At 53.3% G+C, this 20,317-nt stretch overlaps 1 protein-coding gene across 1 annotated transcript; it reads right to left on the bottom strand.

Annotated features, from left to right (window-relative positions):
• On the bottom strand, positions 1 to 15,729 carry LOC113919891 (serine/threonine kinase 11 interacting protein). The gene is given in 32 exon segments (XM_035726460.1): positions 1 to 329; positions 331 to 378; positions 1,001 to 1,135; positions 1,137 to 1,163; positions 1,165 to 1,250; positions 1,759 to 1,829; positions 2,033 to 2,037; positions 2,039 to 2,115; positions 2,343 to 2,384; positions 2,387 to 2,520; positions 2,615 to 2,645; positions 2,648 to 2,710; positions 3,709 to 3,816; positions 3,914 to 4,144; positions 5,867 to 6,044; positions 6,145 to 6,261; positions 6,575 to 6,780; positions 6,973 to 7,093; positions 7,095 to 7,255; positions 7,825 to 7,909; positions 8,108 to 8,254; positions 8,440 to 8,481; positions 8,624 to 8,719; positions 8,855 to 8,958; positions 9,169 to 9,295; positions 11,415 to 11,486; positions 11,614 to 11,721; positions 12,100 to 12,195; positions 12,479 to 12,553; positions 12,743 to 12,948; positions 15,407 to 15,492; positions 15,662 to 15,729. Coding segments are annotated over 31 exon segments (3,147 nt in total). The 5' UTR covers positions 15,468 to 15,492; positions 15,662 to 15,729; the 3' UTR covers positions 1 to 242.
• Positions 15,730 to 20,317: the final 4,588 nt, after the last annotated feature.

Here is a 20,317-nt window from a genome sequence, read left to right as displayed (position 1 = left end):
CCAAAAGGGAAACACTTTTATTGATACCTGAGACAAAGTGCAAGAGAAACATTCCTACCGACCATGGAGCCTGTCCCCTTGGGCCAGACCAGGCCAGGCGACGTCTCTCAGCCTGCCCTTGAGCCGTGGGTCATCTGGGGCCTCCCAGAGAAGGCCACAGCCAGAGTCCAGAGAGAGAGCTTCCACAGCCATGGCTCCCGAGGCCAGAGCGGGCTTAGCAGGGAGGCCTCACCGATCAAGCTCTAGGTCTCTTGGGTCACAGTCCGGAGTCCGATGGAAAACAACTCCTCCCAGGGCTCCCGGATCCAGGCCAGCAGGGCCGTCAGCTGCCTCTGGACACACAACACGAAGGGCCCAGAAGCTCTCCAGCCGGGACACCTGGCAGAGCAAGTGGCAGTGAGGGGAGACTCGCGGAGGACCCACCACCCCTCCTTGCCCCAAGGCCTGCTTCCTTCCCCAAGCCTGTGTCCCTCCACAGAAGACCCAGACTTTGAGCTTCTGAAGCACAACACCTACTGAAGGCACCCCCCACCCCCCACAGAAGGCTTCCACATTTACTATCTTGTTTCTTTAATCCACCCTGTTTTCTAGAACGTAAGTTCTGGAATCAACTCCAAGGAACTGGTTGGAGTTCAATTCCTGGATTGACCACTTGTGACCCAGGCAAACTGGCTAATGCCCCCAAGCCTCGGTTTCTCCACCTGTAATAGGCCTAAGGAGGCTGGGAAGAGCAGCGGGCTGGAACATGGGTGCCCATTCAAATGCAAACGCCAAGCAGCTGCCGGTGGGTCACTGAAGGCCTCCCAGCTAACACAAGCTGGGCCCCAGGTCCGTGGGCTTCCACTGCTCCAACTGCCACCCTCTCTCCCTGCTGCTCCTCCAAACCCAGCGAGCCCCGCATTCCCTCACGCCCCACTTCTGTGTTCCTTCCCCCACAACTGCCCATCGCAATTCCACACTGCCCCCCCCACCTCTCTCTCTCTCTCTCTCTCACACACACCTCATCGTAGAAGACCAGCCGCAGGTCCCCTGGGGCCGTGCGATACAGCAGCACCGAGCTCAAGCTGCTGAGAGGCCACTGCTCCCTGACGTGCACAGAAGGGCCCAGGCCCGAGGGCAGGGGCATCTCAGAGGCTTTCACCAGGTGCCGCAGGAAGAGCAGGGCTCTGCCTGGGAGCCTGCAGGGTCTTCCTCTAACAGGTACAGGGTGGACAGAGTCACCAACAGAGACACAGGGCAGGTTGCAGGGCCTGGAGGGAAAGAGACAGGGCAAAGCCCAGAGTGGAAAGCCAGAGAGGAGCCCAGATCCCCGGGGCAGCCTCCCGGTGTCACTCGAGAGGGGTGAAACACACCCTGCCAAGGTGGTCACAGAGCAGCCTGTGCCCCTGGAGGCCAGGACTCTCCCTTTTCCAAACTCCAGGCATCTCTAGCCTCCAAAACCTCTGAGGCCCAAGACAAAGGGAACCTGCCCCCCACCCAGCCCATGAGAAAGATCGCTTGCCTCCTCTGACCGGATTAGGTGGAACAGACCCAGCCCCATCTGCTCCCCCTCACAGAAAGCCTGTACCCCAAAGCAAAGGTCTCTGAGGACCCAGGAAACCTGCTGGCCCCACTAAGAGAGGCCAGAAGACTGAGGCTGTCACTGGGGTGTGCCTGAGAGAAGTCCAGATTCCAGAAACTGAAAATGCTACGAAGGCACAGAGAGCAATGGGGGTACCTAGCCAGGGGCCTGGGCAAGACAGAGGACAGAAGCCTCACCTTCTACCAGGAACACCCGAAGGTAGAAGAACAGAGGCGGCTCCGAGGAAGAGTCTCTCTCCAGCAAAGGCCTGGGGGGAACGAGTGGTCAGCCAGGGGGTAGGAAATACTGAGAGAGGCAGGCAGGAGGAACCAGGGCAAGAGGTGTGGGCATGAGGACAGGCCGGCCCAGGTGCTCAGGGCCCAACCATGGCTGGGGCTTGCAGAGATGGCCCAGGCTCCGGGGAGCAGCTGTCTGGCCACCAACCGCAGCCTCGACCTCCTATTCACTCACCAGAGGCCGGTGCTTCGGGGTCACCTCCTCCTCTGTGGCACTGACACTGCTCCTCCAGCTGGGGGGCAGAGCCTGTAAGACATCTGGACAGAGCCAGCCAGGGACAGGGAACCTCAGAGACTCCATCTCTTCTATCCCAACCTCTCCACCTCTCAAGACCTTCCTGACTTCTAGATTCAGAAACCTCTAAAGGGGATGAGTCCCATTACCTGTCTGTCTCCACCGTGGCTGCTAGACGCGGGCAGCTGTGACCCCTCGGTCCCCACCCGCCCTCCCCGTACCTCCCTTCCCTCTCTCTTCCCTCTCTCACCGGTGAGCTCATCTAGAAAGGCCCGGCAATGCTTGGCATCTCGGGCAGCAGGACACAGCTGCCTGCCCCAGACGCCCACTCCAGCCGCAGGCTCTGTCCTGCCAGCCCCAGCTCGATGCCGCTCAGGTCGTGCAGGGGAACGGCCAGGGTTGGCTGTAGCCAGCTAGCTGGAGGCCCACTGTGGAGAGGGACGGCCAGAGTGGTGGCAAAGCGTGAGCGGCGTGAGACCCACAGGGAGCCCTGCCCTGTCCCTGACGGCCCCACTGGCTCACCATATCTCCCCTGTCACCTTCAACACATAAGCCTACGGTCAGACACCACCACGAGACACACAGACTCCCCAGGGTGGCCTGCCACACCAGTGGCACCTAAGGGGAAGAGGAAAGAAAGAGGGGACAAGAGAGGCGGCTGCTGGGCTGAGAGCAGAGTTACCATGGCCCAACCCTCCCCACTGCTCATGCGTCCGGCCTCGCCCGCCACGCCCCTGCACCCTGACCCACAGGCGGGCTTGGCGGGTTTCCCTGCCTGGGATCGCGCCCCCTCCCACCCACCCTCCACACTCCGCTGGACTACCGTAAAACAAAACCAACTGCCACTCCCCTGCCTCCGGGGCTCCCCGCGGCCCTTGGGATCAAGTCCAAACTCCCTGGCAGACACTTGAGGCTGCCCCTGAACTGGCCCCTGCCTGCCTCTTCAGACTCCTCCCAGGGCCCCTACCCCCTCCCCAGCCCACCCCCTGCTGCCCCGACAGCAACAGTTTCTCCCCACTAGCTAGCCCCTGTCTCAGGCCCCCAACACAGGTGCTGCTTCCTTTCCCCAGATCATCCCCCACCTTCTCTAGAACTCATCCTTCAAGCCCTGGATTAGATCTTAGATCGGCTCCCCAAGAAGGGGAGGCTCCGTCACTCAGGCTGGATCCAATGCCTCAGCCTAATTCCAGCACTTTCCTATCTCATAATCCTCGGGTTTCTCACACCAGAATACAAGACAGATGGCAAGACGGATTTACTCTAAATCCCAGTGTCTTGCAGATGCTAGGTGCTCGCAGAGGGACAAACACTGTGGACTTAAGACTGGAGACAGGAGGCCCCCTGTGAGTGCCAGGTGCTGGGGCTGGGCAGCTGTCCGACATGGGCGCTCATGACACACACCCATGAGGTAGGCATCACTATCCCCGTCGTGGAGCGCCAACGACAGGCTTTGCCATCAAGGACTGTGTCCGTAGCCACACTGAGTGACGGCAGGAGCTGAACCAGGCGCCTGACCTGGGGCTTCCAGAGCCCCTGCGCTGACACAGTTTGCTGTGGGGGACACAGCGGGCACTCTGGCCGGGGGGGGGGGGCGCAGGGCAGCACCAGGCTGGCACAGACCTTGAGGCAGCACTGGAACTCCTCCTGGGCGTCAGCGAACACCTCGACATCCAGGAAGAGCCGGAGTCGGTGGTCCACAGAGCGGAGGCCGTGGCGCTCAGGGGCTGGGGGCGAGCCGTGGGCCGTCAGCCTGCCCGGGCGACCACCGCACTCTCCCACCTCCCCGAACACCACCTCGGTCCCGTTTCACCCCTACCTCACGGGGACTGAGGCTCCAACTGTGGCGATCCTGGGAGACTGGCGCCTGAGATGGGGCCCCGTCAGCCCTGCTGCTATGGTCACTGGGGTCAGGAGGGTCACGGACAGCACTGGCCGTCTGCGAGGGAACTGACGGCTGTTCATCCTGTCTGTGCTCCCTGTGGCTGGTTCCCAGGGACCGAGCCAGGAGAACCACATGATCACTACCACAGTTTGGACACACAGCAGGAGATTCTGGAAGGAAGGATAAGCACAGTCCCTGTGAACCCCAACACACAGCACCACAATCCCCCCACTGTGCTCATCATGCTCCCCACCCCCTCTCAGATTCACCTTGGCCAACATCTCCAGCTTCCTATGCTCCCCACCATTCCCAACACTCCCCTCCCCCCACTTCCCGGGCAGGCCAGTTAGCCAACCGCTCTCCATCCCAGTGAGGGAGGAGCAAACCAGACCCATGGCCCACGACCTCCTCAAAATATACTCCATCTTCTTACTTCAGGCCTTCTCAGAGAGAACCAAACTGCTCTGGTCCCCTCCCATAGCCTCGGGCTGTCATGTACTCTGAAGCTCCACCAGCCACGTGGGAAGGCCCCAAATCAACAGATGAGGAAGGCAGGTGCCAGGTATGGGTCCAATTCCAGGCTCTGTCACTTAACAGCTGTCCTCTAAGCAATTATGACAAGTCACCTAAGCTCTCTGAGCCTGGTTCCTCCTCTGTAACAGGAGTGATGACAGTGCCTGTCCTATAGGGTCGTCAGGATGGGTGAACGGATCAGGTAAAGAAAGAATCCAGGTTGGGGATTGGCAGCGAGAGAGGAAACACTCTGAGCAGCTACAATGGGCACATGCCGGACCCTCTGACGATAGGATTAAAAGTCTCTGGATCCCAATTTGCAAATGAGGAAAGCAAGGATCCAAAAATGACACACCCGGGGGGCGCCTGGGTAGCTCAGTCGGTTGAGCACCGAGCTCTTGCTTTCTGCTCCGCTTGGGTCATGATCTCAGGGTCATGGGATCAGCCCCAAGTCAGACTTCACAGCCAGCGCAGAGTCCGCTTGAGATTCTTTCCCTCTCCTTCCCACTCTGCCCCGCTCCTGCTCATACACACACACTCTTGCACTCTCTCAAAATAAATAAAATCTTAAAAAAATACTGGGGCACTTGGGTGGCTCAGTCCATTAAGTGTCTGCCTTTGGCTCAGGTCATGATCCCGGGGTCCTGGGATCAACCCCCCTGTTGGGCCCCCTGCTCAGCGGGGAGCCCGCTTCTCCCTCTCCCTCTGCCTGCCGCTCCCCCTGCTTGTGCTCGCTTGCTCTCTGTCAGATAGATAGATAAATAGATAAATTTTTTAAAAAGTCATACATTTCAGCACAAATGGTATCGAGAATATTTCTTTTTTCTTTAGGATCTTTAAAGACATTGCTTTTTGATCCACAGTGGAAAAAATCTCTCAATTTAAAGAACAGACTGTGAAGAGATGCATGAGGCACCACTTGATCTCAAGTAGCTTGGAAGGTCCGTCAAGGCAGGACAACCTCAGCCAACTCGCAAAGCATCTTACTCAACAGCCAAACATGCTCAGAGGACAGCACTACACCCGAAACTGCAGTGAAGACTAAGGAACTTTTATGGAGTTTCTAAATTATCAGCCAAAGAAGTGGAAAAAGCCTGCAAGTTATAAAAAAATAATGAGTATGTTTCAACAGTTAAAAAGATGTATTTCCCTGACTTTTAGAGAGAAAAAAAAAAGATCTAATTTCTTCTTTTGCTCCTGTCATTTTTTTCTTTTTAGCAAATCTATCAGAGAGACAGTTTTATTTTTCCTCCAGACAGAAGAGTTGGTCCCCACTCCTTCCTTCCCTGGGGTGCCCCCTCTGTATTCCCTCTCTCAAAGCCATCGTCTCTGAAACGGTGGGAGTCCCATGGACAGAAGGTCAAGGGCAAGGCACATACCTGTCTTTTGGAACAGAGGCCTCCAGCCTTCCTCACCGTCTAATCCCAACCTGGGCTCCTCTGGCTTGAACTCATGGCCACAACGTAGACACTGGAGTCTGCCCCGCAGCGGGTCTCTCGCTTCCCCAAGCTCATGCTGAGCCGTGGTGGCTGCTGGGGTCAACACGGCAAGCAGCTCCTGAAACAGGGTGGGACAGACACAGCTGTGAGCGGTGGACCCTGGCCCTCAGCCTTTCAGGCCTCCCCCGGTGCCCTGGCCTCACTCTAGGCCCCGTTACCTGGAGAGCTGCGTGGGCATCGGGCTCCAGCACCACATAGCGACGCAGCTGTCGGTCAGGGCAAATGTAGGAGAAGTGCAGAACAAGGACTGGGGCCCCAGGGAGCGGGTCTGCGCCCTGCGCACAGAGGGGATCCAAGAGATCTGGGTGACGCTGACAGTACAGAAGAAAATCGTAGCTCTGGATGTCATGAAAATGCTCTTGATGACATCCACACTCTAGCTCAGCAGCCCTACTCCTCAGCTCAGCCTTCCAAGCTGTCTGGGGCCCTGCCTTCATCCCCCACAACTCCCCTGCTCTGCTCCAAGTACCAACGAGAGCCTGGGGGAAACCTGCGACCCAGCGCCTGGTACCCAACAGCTGTGCTGTCCCAAGTGGCTCCAGCAAAAGGCCCAGCACCTCTTCCAGGACCCCTAATGCCGCCGCTCACCTCGAGCACTGCCTCGTGCTCGGTCTGAGGCTCAGGTTCCACCTCAGCTGCCTCCAGGCTCTGGAGCTCCAGCCGTGCCAGGGTCCGAGCTGCTTGGAGTTCCACCTCGAACAGGTGGCCGGAAGTGACCCGGAGAAAGCATTCCCTGCCCCGCACGCCCTCGGGCCCCTCCAGGGGACACACCAACATGGGGCGACACAGTTCCGCTGAGGAGAGACCAGGAGAGCAAGCCTGTTAAAGAAGTGAGAGGTATCCCCGACTCCGCCCCCCCATGGGGTGGCCCTCCATCCAGAAGGGGTCAGCCGCCCCAAGTGTGGGTTTTCCCAACTCGCCCGGATACACCGCCAGCACTTGGTCCGGTCTCCCTGGCAGCCACTGAATGAGCGCTCGGTGCTCACCTTCCACTTCATCCTGCTCCTCCACCTCGACTTCCTCCCGGGGCTCCGGCAGGAGCCTGACCTCCTCTGCCACTTCCTGCGGCGACTCCTTCTCTGGGGGTGGAGGGCCGGGCACAGACCCCTGGGCTCAGGGGCAGTGTGCTGAGGGCAGGGGTCTCAGAGGTAGCCAGAACGGGGGTCCCGGAGGTCTCCAGGTGATTCCTATACTGCAGCCAGTCACAGCCAAACCGTTCCCGGAAGCTGTTCATGAGTTCAAGTTCCCGATGCTGCCGCACAAACCTCCCTGGGCCGGTGAGGGGTGCACGGTTTAGCAAGCCCGCGCCCTCACCACGACCCCCAACGACCCCAGCCTCTTCTGCAACTGCTCCCTGGGGTGAAGTCTAAAGGTGTGTGATGTGATGGAGGGTGGGGATCAGAGGGAGACTCAAGGCTTCCCCTCAGCAGCACGTCCCAAAACACATCCTATGGAACGCTGTGCCCACGCACAAGTCGGAACCAGGCAGCATACGCTGCTGGGGAGATTAGAGATACACGGGAGCGAACTGGAGGTCCTGAGATGTCCTGGGGGGAGGACGCCCTACTTAACTCTGGTTAGCCCAGCTTTTCCCATGAGATCCTTTCAGCAAGTGACCTCTCTACATCCCACACAATTCACATTCCTTAAAAAACACTCTGGAAAACGCTGCCCAGGGGTGGTCTCCCTTTTCCTTAAACTAGAAAGGAGGAAAGCCTAAGAGGCCCTCTACAACGCTCTGCTCCACCTTACACAGAATCCCTCCTACCGAGAAGACTGGGGCCGGAGCCTGAAGACAGGACTTAGGGCAAGGGCAGCTGGGGCCGCAGAGGACTTACCAGCTGGGGACGGGTCCAGAGTCCGGGGCTCTGGGTCTGTATCGCTGGGTTCCGAGATACTTGCTCGCCTCACACGGACTCGGCTCTGAAGGTGGACACAGGACCGATGCTCTAGAAGAGCCAGGGCCTCCCACCCTGCCGTCCGTGGCCACACCCCCAACGTAACCCAGAAAACCCCACCCACAAGCAAGGATGAGGCCTTTCTCTTCCCAGCCCATCCACAACCCAGAGCCCCCAGAAAGGGACCCAACCCCAAGCAAAGGTGGCCTAGGACACTGTTTACCTTAACCTTCCGGTGCAGATGCTGGGCTACAATGCCCCCTGAGGAGATGCTGTCACTCAAGTCAGGGCCGCCTGAGGTTTCAACAGTACTCCCCGCTGACCAGGGCAGAGGTGGGGCCGAGGAGCCAAGCCCTGAGGATGTGGAGGTCTGGCGTTTGACAACGGGAAGGAGAGCGAGGCTGGAGCCAGAGATGTACCTCCGCCCTACCGGGCTAGCCAAGGGATGGGCCCTACTTTGTAGCTGCCCAGAAAGACCCCCACCCTGGGACTTCTGCCATGTCCTCCCCAAATCAATCCTGGATGGCTTACCCCCAGTGCTCCCCACATACTGACCTGAAAGTCAGTCAGTGACAAGACTTTCCCATCAAGAAGGAACTGAGCAAAGATAAAAGGGGAGGGGGTGTGTCGGTGGCGGGGTACCTGCCCACTCACCCAGGGCTGGGGTGGAGGGCAGATGACGGGGCAGGGGGTAGGACAGGCAGGACAGGGAAAGCAGAGCGGACAGGAGATCACTCACACCGGCGGTGGCGTCCCTGGCGCGGGGTGACAAGTACTGGAAAGTGGCCGCTCGGTGCGCGGGGTGGAACCACAGAGGGTTCCCCTCCAGGTAGAGCTGAAGGGCAGGAAGAAGAGACTTGAGATGGGCCTCGGGCCTCCCTGTGTGAGGAAGGGCACTCACCAAATCAGCCTGGGGGGCAGGGAGAGGCGCAGAGCTGGCCCCCAGGTCCTGGAAGCGCTTAGGACACACCTGGCGGAGCTCAGCCAGCAGCCACAGCGGCGCCAGCTCCCTGTGGCCTTCCAGCAGGTTGTACGCCACATCCAGGTGCCGCAGGTTCCTCAGCTGCTCCAGGCCTGGAGTGGAGGCGAGCAGGGAGGAAGGGCATATGGCGGGGGGAGGCTGGTAAGAGCAGAAAGACCAGCCTGGGCACCTCAGACCTACCGGTAGGCCCACCTAAGGCTCTGGATGCATGCGGGTCCCAGGCTGAGTCTCACACTGGCCCTCTACCCTCCATGTTCGCCCCACCCTCTCCTACTCCCTGGCCCCCCACACTCCCCACTCACCCTGCAGGCTCCGGAGCTCATTGCCTCGCAGTATCAGGGTCTCCAGAGCAGCGCCCGAGGGTCCCATTCTCGGCACCAAACGCAGGTGGTTATAGGAGATGTCCAGATGGCAGAGCTCAGACAAGTCCTGAAAGGGGGTGGTGACAAAGATTTTCTCCTTGACCAGACTCTAGCCGGGCTCCTCTGAGCCTTCTTTTCAAATAGGCCTCAACCTTAGCCTGTAAAGACTGCATACTCTCCGCCATCCTCCACCCACCCCTCACCAAACGTTAACAAAATTGAACAAATCCTAGCATAGTTTCTAATAGCTCAAGGCCATGTCCTTGGGAAGACAACTCCAGCCCCTTTACCTTCCCTCCTAGAAAAACCCAAGGCTGCCAGGAGAATTTAGTTTGTTCCAGCCAACAGCTGAAGACAGAACCCCTATCTCCCAGCCTCTGTAGGAAGGTAGGAGGCTAACTCTGGCAAGCCCCAGTTAGCAATCCGAGACCCAGACGGATTTCATATGGACCAACACCCCCTTCCTGCTTTTTGTAAATTTCCACTTCCTTGACTTCAGAGATTTAAAACTGACTAGTTCAGTCAAGGAAAGAATCTGCTCAAGTCCCTGCCTTCTCCCGCCCACTCCCTCACTATGCCTTTAAAACATCCAGTAATCTTGGGCGCCTGGGTGGCTCAGTTGGTTAAGCGACTGCCTTTGGCTCGAGTCATGATCCTGGAGTCCCGGGATCGAGTCCCACATCGGGCTCCCTGCTCAGCGGGGACCCAGAGCCTCATCTCTTCTCAGTCTGGCCCCCGCCACCATCCCCAAAGCCAGAGGTAGAGTGAAGGCTCTGAGCAGAATGGCCTTCCCTAGTTGCTGCCTGGTAGACTCCAGCTGTGTTTAAGGCCCGGCTCAGACAGACCCTAGAGGATTGCTTCTCACCCCTGCCACTCTTGACATTTGGAGCCACATAACTATTCCTTATAACAGGCTGTCCCGTGCATCGTAGATGGTTAGCAGCATCCCTCTACCCATTAGATGTCAGTAGTACCCCCAACATCCAATTTTGATCATCAAAGATGTCTCCAGACATTGCCAAATATTCCTTAGGGGACAAATCACCCACTGTCTCCCCCCCCCACTGGAGAAAGATTCCCTTTCCCAACTATTTATTCCTGTAATATGTATATATAGTATATTGTATATTATATGCATATATATTGTATACGCATATATACTATGTATATTGTATATATGTATATAGTATATATACTGTATATGTATATATGTGTAATATATATTACATGTATTACATATATGTGTAACATATATATATATAATATATAAATATCTCCCTTTTATCTTTATTATTTCATCCTATTTCATCCTTTCTCTACCTGTCTCTTCTGGGGCAGATCTTATTTTCTCCAAGGCAAGGCTGTATCCTGAGCAATGTTACATCCCCAGCACATTGCACAGAGCTTGGCACAGAGCAGGTGCATAACAAGCCCAGTGGAGGGGCACCTGGGTGGCTCAGTCGGTTAAGCGACTGCCTTCGGCTCAGGCCACGATCCTGGAGTCCTGGGATCGAGTCCCACATTGGGCTCCCTGCTCAGCGGGGAGTCTGCTTCTCCCTCTGACCCTCCCCCCTCTCATGTGCTCTCTCATTCTCTCTCTCTCAAATAAATAAAATCTTTAATAAATAAATAAATAAATAAACAAAACATCCAGTAATCTCTGCACAAATCGAATTTGAGTTTAGTTTATGCTAAAGTTTATTATAAATTAAAATGGTTCTACTACTGATTACATACCACAATAGCTTATTACTACCACAATAGCGTATTACTAAAATCTGTTCTCACCACAGTAACTACTATCCAACTTTGTCCCTGACAGTAAGACTTGGAGAAGATTCTTCACCATCATCCCCAAGCTACCTTTTCTGAGCTAGATGCTAGGCTAAGTAACATCACACAACCTCCACGACCACTCTAATACCATAAAAGCCAGTACTCCTAGGATTTCTGCTTGACCAGTTAAGAAACTCAGAGCTTAGTTTGTCCCAAGTCACACAACAATTTAGGAGTTGAGATTTGAACACAGGCTTCTCTTACACTACAGCTTGAGTTCCCAAAGAGTACTGCCTCCAGGATGTAGCCCTACCTGGGGGAGGGTGGGGGACAGGTCCAGGAGAGAGGGTCAGAGTGGAATGACCACAGACCCAAGTGGTGCCAGCCCCAACCAGCCTGCTCACACTCACCATCAGGAAGCCCTCGCAGTCCTGGACTCGATTGTGGCTCAGATTCAGGAAGCGCAGAGCTGACAAGAGACGCTGGCGGGGGGGGGGGGGGGGGATGGAAAAGCAGCAGAGAATCAGACACCTCCAGGCAGCCAGCTGGCCCTCCTCCCTAAGGGCTCCCCTGTCTTTCCCCAAACCCCCTTCCCTCTGAGGCACTCACCAGGGAGCTGTCTAAGGAAGTCAGTGCGTTGTAGCTGAAGTTGGCAGAGAGCAGAGCCAGCCAGGGCAGGGCAGAGCAGAGGTCACCACCACAGGCTGAGAGGAGCTCCTGAGATAGGGTGCTCCATTACCTCCGCTGTCCCCTCCTCCCTGCTCCAAGCCACCGTCCCCCAGCCATTCATTTGTTCTCTATATACTAAGCTTCGTCTGCAGAGACAGACTGAAAGCAAGCCCAGGGCCCTGCCCCCAGGAGTCTGTTGTGGGGAGAATGCGGAGACAGATACGAGAATACCAAATACAAGATGGCAGATGTGACCATAAACGTACAGACAGGTACACAGCACTACGGGAGCACAGCAGCGGGGGCAAGGACACTGTCTGAAGGGAAGCGGGAAGCAGGGAAGGCTGCAAAGAAGAGGGAACGGCAGAGCTTGGTCCTGTATGTCCCTCAGAACAGGGATCTGGGCCCAGCCCCCATCCTCCTTACCTCTAATGCCTGAATGCTCCTGCTGCAAATCAGGGTCTCCAGCTGGGAGTAGATGCCACAGAGGCCACGGAGGCAATGAAGAGGAACACCTCGGAGCTGAGAGGGAGGGACAGAGAAAGGGAGGGAGGGAGGGAGACAGAATTTCACAAAAGGCAGAGGCTTCACCTCACTTCCTTCTTTTACGGGGAGGGAAAAGATGACAAATCCAACTATGGTTCAGGGAAGCGTTAAACATAAGAGATGAATGCCACATTACTGCAGAGCAGTGGACACACTCAGGCCTGGCCTGCCCACCAAAGGGGGGCCATCTCTTTCCCCCATTCCCAAAAGGTTGCCTCAAATTGGGCTTTGTGTGCCGGCACCCCCCAACACTCCATACCTCCAGCTGCCGAAGGGACTTGAAGGGAAAAATCTTGATGGGCCCAGGGAGGCCAGAACCAGGGATGTGGACCAGCTAAAAGAAAAAAACCTCATGTCACCGAGGCCAGCACACCTCCCTTTCCTTGGCCTCTCCCCACTCACACAGCCACCCACAGCTCTCACCCCATCTCCATCTGGGCCCTGCAGACTTCTTGCACCCATGCCCCCACCCCCCCAGCTCTTGGGCTCTTCATACATCCTACTCCATTCCCACTGCAGCGACCTTGAGTGAAAGAGTTTTCTGCAGCACATCGAAGAGGAACTGAAGCTGGAGGATGACAGGGGAGTCGGCAGGGTGAGAGGGCAAAGCCACAAAGCCTGTCTGGCCAGGGCCCCATGGCCCCAGGTGCAGCTCAAATACGTGGTTCAGCTGCTGCAGGGTGGTGGTCAACAGGCTCAGCGTGCTACAGCCAGAAAGGACCACGTCACCTGCAGGGAAAGGGGCAGACAGGAAGCAGAACATAACAAAGGGGTCTTTCCCTTTATTCTGAGACTCTGTGACCCCAGGATATACCCACTCCAATCCATATGGTAGATTTCCCACTGCTGGGGTCATACTGTCTCCTCCCTGCTCAAAAGTCTTCCACAGCTCCCCTCTATCTTCACAAAAAGTCCTAACTCTTCTGCCTGATGACAGGAGCCTGTGTTCACTACAGCCAACCAAATTTTCCAAAGTTTCTTTCACCATCTGTTCAAGAGAGTCTGGTTTATTCACGGTGCTGGGAATACAGTCACCTTGGTTCACAGATTCCTCATTTTCTGATACATTCCCTTCCACTCCGCCCAGCTCGAGACTATCCTCCTCCAGGCAGGCTTCTCAATGTGTAACACTGCTGCCCTTTTATGCTATAATCACTCACTTTACGTAAAAGTTGGTTGGGTGTTTCACTTTTCTTTTAATTTTAAGTAAACTCTATGCCCAACATGGGACTCAAACCTACAACCCCGAGATCAAGAGTCGTGTGCTCCACCGCTGAACCAGCCAGATACCCCACGTACTTTACCTTTACTTCTCTGACTGCAAAAGTAATACGCACACTTATAGAAATTTTCAAACCATCCCAAAATGCACGTCATAGAAAGAATAACCACTCATTATAGCACTGAGGTATTATTCTCCATCTCCATGTTAAAACTGCTCTCTCTAATGAGACTGTCATCCTTGAGGACATTTTTGATCACCCTGGTACCCATCACTGCACCTAAAAAGTATAGGTATGAAGTAGGCATAGAGAAATATTTTTTTACTATTTTTTTAAGACAATGATAGAGCCGAAACATGTTACAAAAATATTACAGAGAGGTACCCTATATTCTTCACCCAGTTTCCCCCAATGCTTACATTTTATGTAAATATCAAAGTCAGGAAACTGATATTAGTATGTACCTATAGTTCTATGCCACTTTTTTGTCATTGGTGTGGATTCCTATAACCAACATCACAATCAAGATACAAAACTATTCCATTACCATAAAAATCTCTTGGTACCTCTTATAGTCACTCACACACACACACACACACACACACACACACACACACACACACACACCATCATCCCTAACCCCTGGAGCACCAGGTCAGATTTGTGCTGAACAAACTGTTAAATCCTACAACCTTACATGAAAGATGTTCCGTGTGCTAGACACTAAGGATAGATGCAGACAGGGTTCAAAGACTCTCCCCACCCTCAAAGAGCCTCTTAGTGTAGAAAAGATAAAATACTACACAGTTAATAAAACAAGCCAGAAAGTAAAACTGCTCTTGGGTGCCTGGGTGGCTCAGTCGTTAAGCATCTGCCTTCAGCTCAGGTCATGATCCCAGGGTCCTGGGATCGAGCCCCATAGCGGGCTCCCTGTTCCGCGGGAAGCCTGCTTCTCCCTCTCCCACTCCCCCTGCTTGTGTTCCCTCTCTCGCTGTCACTCTGTGTCAAATAAATAAAATCTTTAAAAAAAAAAAAGAAAGAAAGTAAAACTGCTCTAAAAAGAGATTCCACAGATACCACCAATGGGAGTAAGGAGTACAGAGTGTGGGCAGGCGGCTAACATTAATCGGGTGGTATGTGGCAGACAACTTTGTTACCTCATTTAAACTTCATGAGAATCTCCTAAAGAGAAGCACTACTGACCACTCCTTAAAGAGATGGAAATTAGGGCATGGAGAACACTGACTGAGCTTATATAGATGGTAGGAAGTTGCTACTTCTGTCTGATCTGAAATCAGGGCTTGTTCTACCACAACTAATGTCAACCACACATTGAACCACTGTGGCTCCACTGTGCCCAGGAATGGAGAGAAGAAACTGTAGTAACAATAGCTACCAATTTTGAACCCTTATGTATTATGCAAACATTGTCCTAAATGCTTTACATGGGTTAAAATTAATCCCCACAACAAACTTTTGAGTTAAGTACAATCGCTATGCCATTTTCCTGCTGTGGAAAACTGAAGCTCGGAAAACTTAAACAACTTCGCCACGTCTGGAAGAGTTGGGATTCCAACCCAAGTGCATCTGACTCCAAATCTCGTGCTTTTAACTATACTAAGTGCTTTGCCACAGAGCAATGATTATGCCAGTCCCGGGTCTCCAGAGATTTACAGCCAAGTAAAGATCACTTTCCTCTGAGAGTTTCAGAGAATGCACTGAGGAAGTGGCACTGGAGTTGGGTCTCGAAGGATGGCTAAGGTGTGAAATGTCAAATGGAGCCTGCAAGCAACAGCACCAGAGAAAATAAACTTCAGAGGAGTAAAAAAACAATGAATTGACGCTCGAACCCTCGTAACCTTAAACAGCTGTAACTCTATGTTTCCTAAGGGGGGGAGTGTCTCTGGAAGGCAAGGTGCACCCCCACCTTGCCCCAGCGCCAGATCAACCGTATATCCGCTCACCCGACTCCCGCAGCAGCCCCGCGAGCTTCCACACCAGGGAGTCCCGCTGGGCGGTCGTCATGGCCACGGGACGCTGGGGGCGGAGCCTGGGAAAAGAGGAAGCGGAAGAGCCTCAGGTGTGGGGGTGGTACCAAAAGCCCAGGACGTCCGCGCAAACGAGGACTCGCGGGGAGAAAAAAGTGAGAAAGAGAGCGAGGAAGAGCATCCTCCCGGGTACCCTTTCGAGGAGCGTAAGGCCTGGCCCCCCAGACTGACCTCCTGTGTGCTCCTCCCACCAGCTCTGCAGTCCGGCACCTATCAATAATGGCCAGGAAGTCCCGCCCCGGAAGGAAGGCGGGTAGGAGGGACAACCGGAAAGCACGGCTGCGCTGCCGGAAGTCACGACCTAAGTCGTGCTTACGTGTCCGACGGGGGCGGGGACGGCTTGGTGCGGACAGGGCGGTCCCTCGGCAGTCGGTCCTGCTGGGGCCCGAAGTTGGGCCCCGCCGTCCCTGCCCCCCCCCCCCCCCCCCCCCCCCCCCCCCCCCCCCCCCCCCCCCCCCCCCCCCCCCCCCCCCCCCCCCCCCCCCCCCCGCCTTGTGGGCCCCGCTCAGCGTGGGTCTCCCGCTCGGCTCGCCAGGGCCCCTCCAGGCCTGTGAGGAAAACCTGACTCGTTGTTTACAGACTGGGCGGGGAAGCGCTGTTTGGAGCAATGCGATTTTCTCTCAGGGAGGAAAGGACTCGGCCAAAGCGAACACTCGTTTTCCAATTAAAGGAAAGCGTGTTCGCTACATGAAGTTTTTTGGTATCTGCTGAAGGAGCTGGGGCTTGCCAAGATGCCACCTCTGGAGTTACCGTGACACTTTTTCCTTAATGTCCCTCCAAACTCATTGTTCTTTTTTCCTTCACTAGTGTCAGACTCACGTTGAGATTGGTAATGCCTCACGTGTATCCAGTCTTTTGCTTTTTGTGTTTCCTTTCATAACCCCTGAATCCAAAAATTGTTATTCCGGGTTTGAAAATGGGAAAGCATGTTCACAGAGGCGAGGTTCCCTGCGAAGGTCGTTCAATTAGTAACCAACTTCGTCAAGACTGCCAAAGTTTCCTGGTTCCAAGTTCCCGTTGTAGCTTTGACCTGGCTCCCAGTCAAAAAAGGAGGCCAACTACTGAACTAGATTACGTAAAGAAAAATATAGTTTCTCCTTGCAACAGGACTAGGGGCAGCCCTTCCCCAAGCCAGCCCCTGTCCAAGCGTCAACTCCCTACCCCACCGCCTGCTGCCCTCTGTCTAGGTTCTCCCTCCCACCGCTCCCCTGAAATAAAGTCTGCTACCCCGAAAAAAAAATGTCTTTTAACAGAATTTGGTTTTAAAGGAGAGTTTGGCTTTTTTTAGTAAGTGCCTTTTCTACAGAGGGAAATCACAATGAATCCTATGCCAGTTGAGGGTGAGAATATAGTTATCTTTATCTCAAGTTGCAAAATTTGAAGGATCTTATTTTCTACAGTCAAAATATTTGAAATGGCAATTTATGACCCTAAACCACACAATTTAGCGTTTATGGGATACTCTGTGATCTGAGCCAAAATGAAGTAAGTAGAAGCCCATCGTGAACAGCAAAGCAGTAGGGGCTCAATATATTTTTGTTGAATTATTATCCCAGAGCAGTGATGATTGTTGGTCCTTGTTTATCAATCACCTGGAACTAGGAAGGGAGGGTTCTCCCATACCATTTCTGCCAACTCTAACCCTCTTAGGCAAGAAGAGACAGATTGTTTTGAAATTCCTGGCATTACAGAGCTTTGAAATCTGTTTCAGGAGTGTCTACCCAGCCGGTAGATTCTGAGAATTGCTCCATTCATATGGATAGACCCTGTAGCCAGATTTGCTCTACATCACTCTGCTTCCCCAGAAATGTGAAAGTGGGACAAAGAGAGCAACAAAGAAAGATACAGAGGGAGAGGAAAACATCTACTCAGAGAAGCAGCACAAAGAAACTAATCAGTTGTTTCCAGGCCCCCTTGTGAGGCCCACTCCTCCTTCTGCCTTCAGGCTGCAGAGGAGGCCTTGGCCACCTTCCAAAGAATTCCCACCCAACTTTTTTTTTTTTTTGCCTAAGAGTGTATCTCTGTAAATTGCTACCATAAGAACATTGACTAAGAAATAATCTTTTTTAAAAAATTAAAGTCTGAAATGGAAAAAAAAAGGATCCCATTCGCTGAAACAGGAAAAGAAAGAGAGAGAGAGAGAGTATACACCTGGAACATTTTGAGAAATATATGAAGAAAACCAGAGAACTTTAAGGACATTAACAATGACCTAAATAAATGAAAAGTCAAAATGTTCCTGATGAGATTTGATATTATAATGATGTCAGTTTAATGCAATTTCCATCAAAATCCCGATGGGGAGATTTTGGAACTTAACAGGTTGATTCTGAAATTCCTCTGGAAGACTCACATGAGCACAGCCAAAACATTTTGAGGGAAAAAAAGAGTAAGAGGCACTAATAGGGGCCTTGCTTTAGCAGTAGCAAAATGTCCTGTAAAGAAAGCAGCAGTAACCACAGCAGCATGGTACTGACAAAGAGATAGACAAAAATGGTTAGATCAATAGAGCACAATACAGGAATAACCATGATTACATGGATTTTTTTTTTTTTTTTTTTTTGCTATATGTGGTAAATTGACTTTAATGACACAAATAATGAGCTGTTCAATCGTTTGAGGACAATGAGCTGCCCAAAAATAAAAAATGCTTTGGGGCACCTTCCAAGCATATGACTAAAGCCTCCCAGCACAGCACAGATCTGGTATTAGAGAGGTCCAGCTCATCCACCTCAGGCTCCACTGCCATGTTAATTGTGTGAGGAGAGCGGTGAAATGTAACCAGCTACCACTGGTAGCACCCCAACTCCTTTCATTTCCCTGAGGTAGCCTCTGCAAAACGCTTGTGATCAACGGGGTAAGGAAAGGTGAGCTGGTTACCAGCTTAAGCAGCAGGGGTGGAGTTCTAGAAGGAAGGAAAGAATCTTCATACAAGAATGACCAAGTCAGAGGCACCTGGGTGGCTCAGTTGGTTGAGTGTCCGACTCTTAATTTCAGCTCAGGTGGTGATCTGGGGGTTGTGAGATCCAGCCCTCCTCGGGCTCCACCCGTGGCGGGGAGTCCGCCTGAGATTCTCTCTCTCCCCTTCTGCTCCATCCCCCCACAACACTGGTGCTCTTTCTCTCCTTCTCCCTCTCTCTTTAAAAGAAATTAATAAAATATTTTTTAAAAAAAAATGACATGGCGCCTGAGTGGCTCAGTCGTTAAGCGTCTGCCTTCCGCTCAGGTCATGATATCCGGAGTCCTGGGATCAAGCCCCACATTGAGCTCCCTGCTCTGCAGCAAGCCTGCTTCTCCCTCTCCCACTCACCCTGCTTGTGTTCCCTCTCTGGCTGTGTCTCTCTCTATCAAATAAATAAAATCTTTAAAAAATAACAATTAATTTTTTAAAAATGACATGGGCGCCTGGCGGGTGGCTCAGTCGATTAAGCATCTGCCTTCGGCTCAGGTCATGATCCCAGGGTCCTGGGATAGAGCCTCCCATCAGGCTCTCTCCCCATCAGGGAGCCTGCTTCTCCCTCTCCTTCTGCCTGCCGCTCCCCCTGCTTGTGCTCTCTTTCTCTCTGCCAAATAAATAAATAAAATCTTAAAAAAAAAAAAAAAAAGTCAGCTACCAGAGAATACAGAGGTCAGAGTCCTGGTCCCGCTTGCTTCTGATACCTTTGGAGCATGCAGGCCCCTAGACTGTTGCCCACAGGAGAAGAGAAGTAACAGTTCCTTATTAAGACATGAGCCATCATCTTAGATCCGGACCTCACTGCTGAGGTGCTCCAGCCTCCTGCAGTAGACCAGATGATGCAGACCTAAAGATGCCTCCAAAATGAAAAGTTCACGCTTGAAATTGAGTTGTGGGTCGGGAGGGTGAAATTGGATGATCTACTTGTTTCATTAACTAGGTATCTTCATGGAGTGGGAAAGGGGGGCAAATGGAAGAGAATGAAGAGGTGTGAATTATCACCTGCAAAAACAGAGTTGTGTTAGAGGAGTTTGCACTCTAGGGGCGTCCATGTACCTGGTACGTACAGCCCCAGGACCCAGTGGTCAGAGGCAGTTCTTGCCACATAAGTTACCACACATTGATTCTCTTGGCTCTGCTACCAGACCTAGCCACAAAAGACTGCCCAGGAATTGGCCTGGTTACCAGAATCAAACATATGGAAAAAATCAGCAGCATTACAGGAGGTCTGGCATGAGAACACTGCATTAGACTGTGACCAAGTGAGCCCATCAGAGCCTGGCTCCCAGAGAGACTGAACACAAGGCACATGAAGGGAAAGCCAGAGAAGCAGAAGCCAAGCTCAGCTTGGGATTAGAGAAGCCAGGGCCTGAGAATGGCTGCCTGAAAAGGAAGCAACAAAATAAGAATATCCCAGTGACCCAGCAACAGCTCGGAAAGCCCAGCCTGGGGGATTTTGCAGTTCTGCAGAAAATGAACTGAGGGAGTCCCTGGGTGGCTTTAATAGTAAACCCAAGGTCATCTGAGAATGCCTTTAATTATTTTCATTGTCTCTCCTGGAAACCTCTGGGATCATAAGAGAAGGGGTTTCAGAAGTGCTGTAAGAAAGATGGGGACCTTGTGGTTCAAGGAAGAGATGAACCAAAAGCTACGTCCCTCACTCAAGCTGCTTGGGAAAGCACAGAAGCCAGCTGGGGAATGGGGATGGAGGCAGCTGGGAGAAGAGAGGAAAGCAGCAGGATCCTGGAGAGCAGGAAGGCCTGTGGGCAAAGTCGGGTACATATGTGACCCATGTCTTCCATCCCAGTTCTTCCTGCACACAGGGCTGGAGAGGGGAGGGCCATGGTCCACAGCAGGGGAGGAAGCTGCAA

Source organism: Zalophus californianus, chromosome 3 (genome assembly GCF_009762305.2).
Source record: "Zalophus californianus isolate mZalCal1 chromosome 3, mZalCal1.pri.v2, whole genome shotgun sequence".
In the NCBI taxonomy this organism is placed as follows: Eukaryota; Metazoa; Chordata; class Mammalia; order Carnivora; family Otariidae; genus Zalophus; species Zalophus californianus.
The sequence above is the reverse complement of the archived record's forward strand: the minus strand, read 5'-3'. Positions and strand labels throughout refer to the sequence as shown.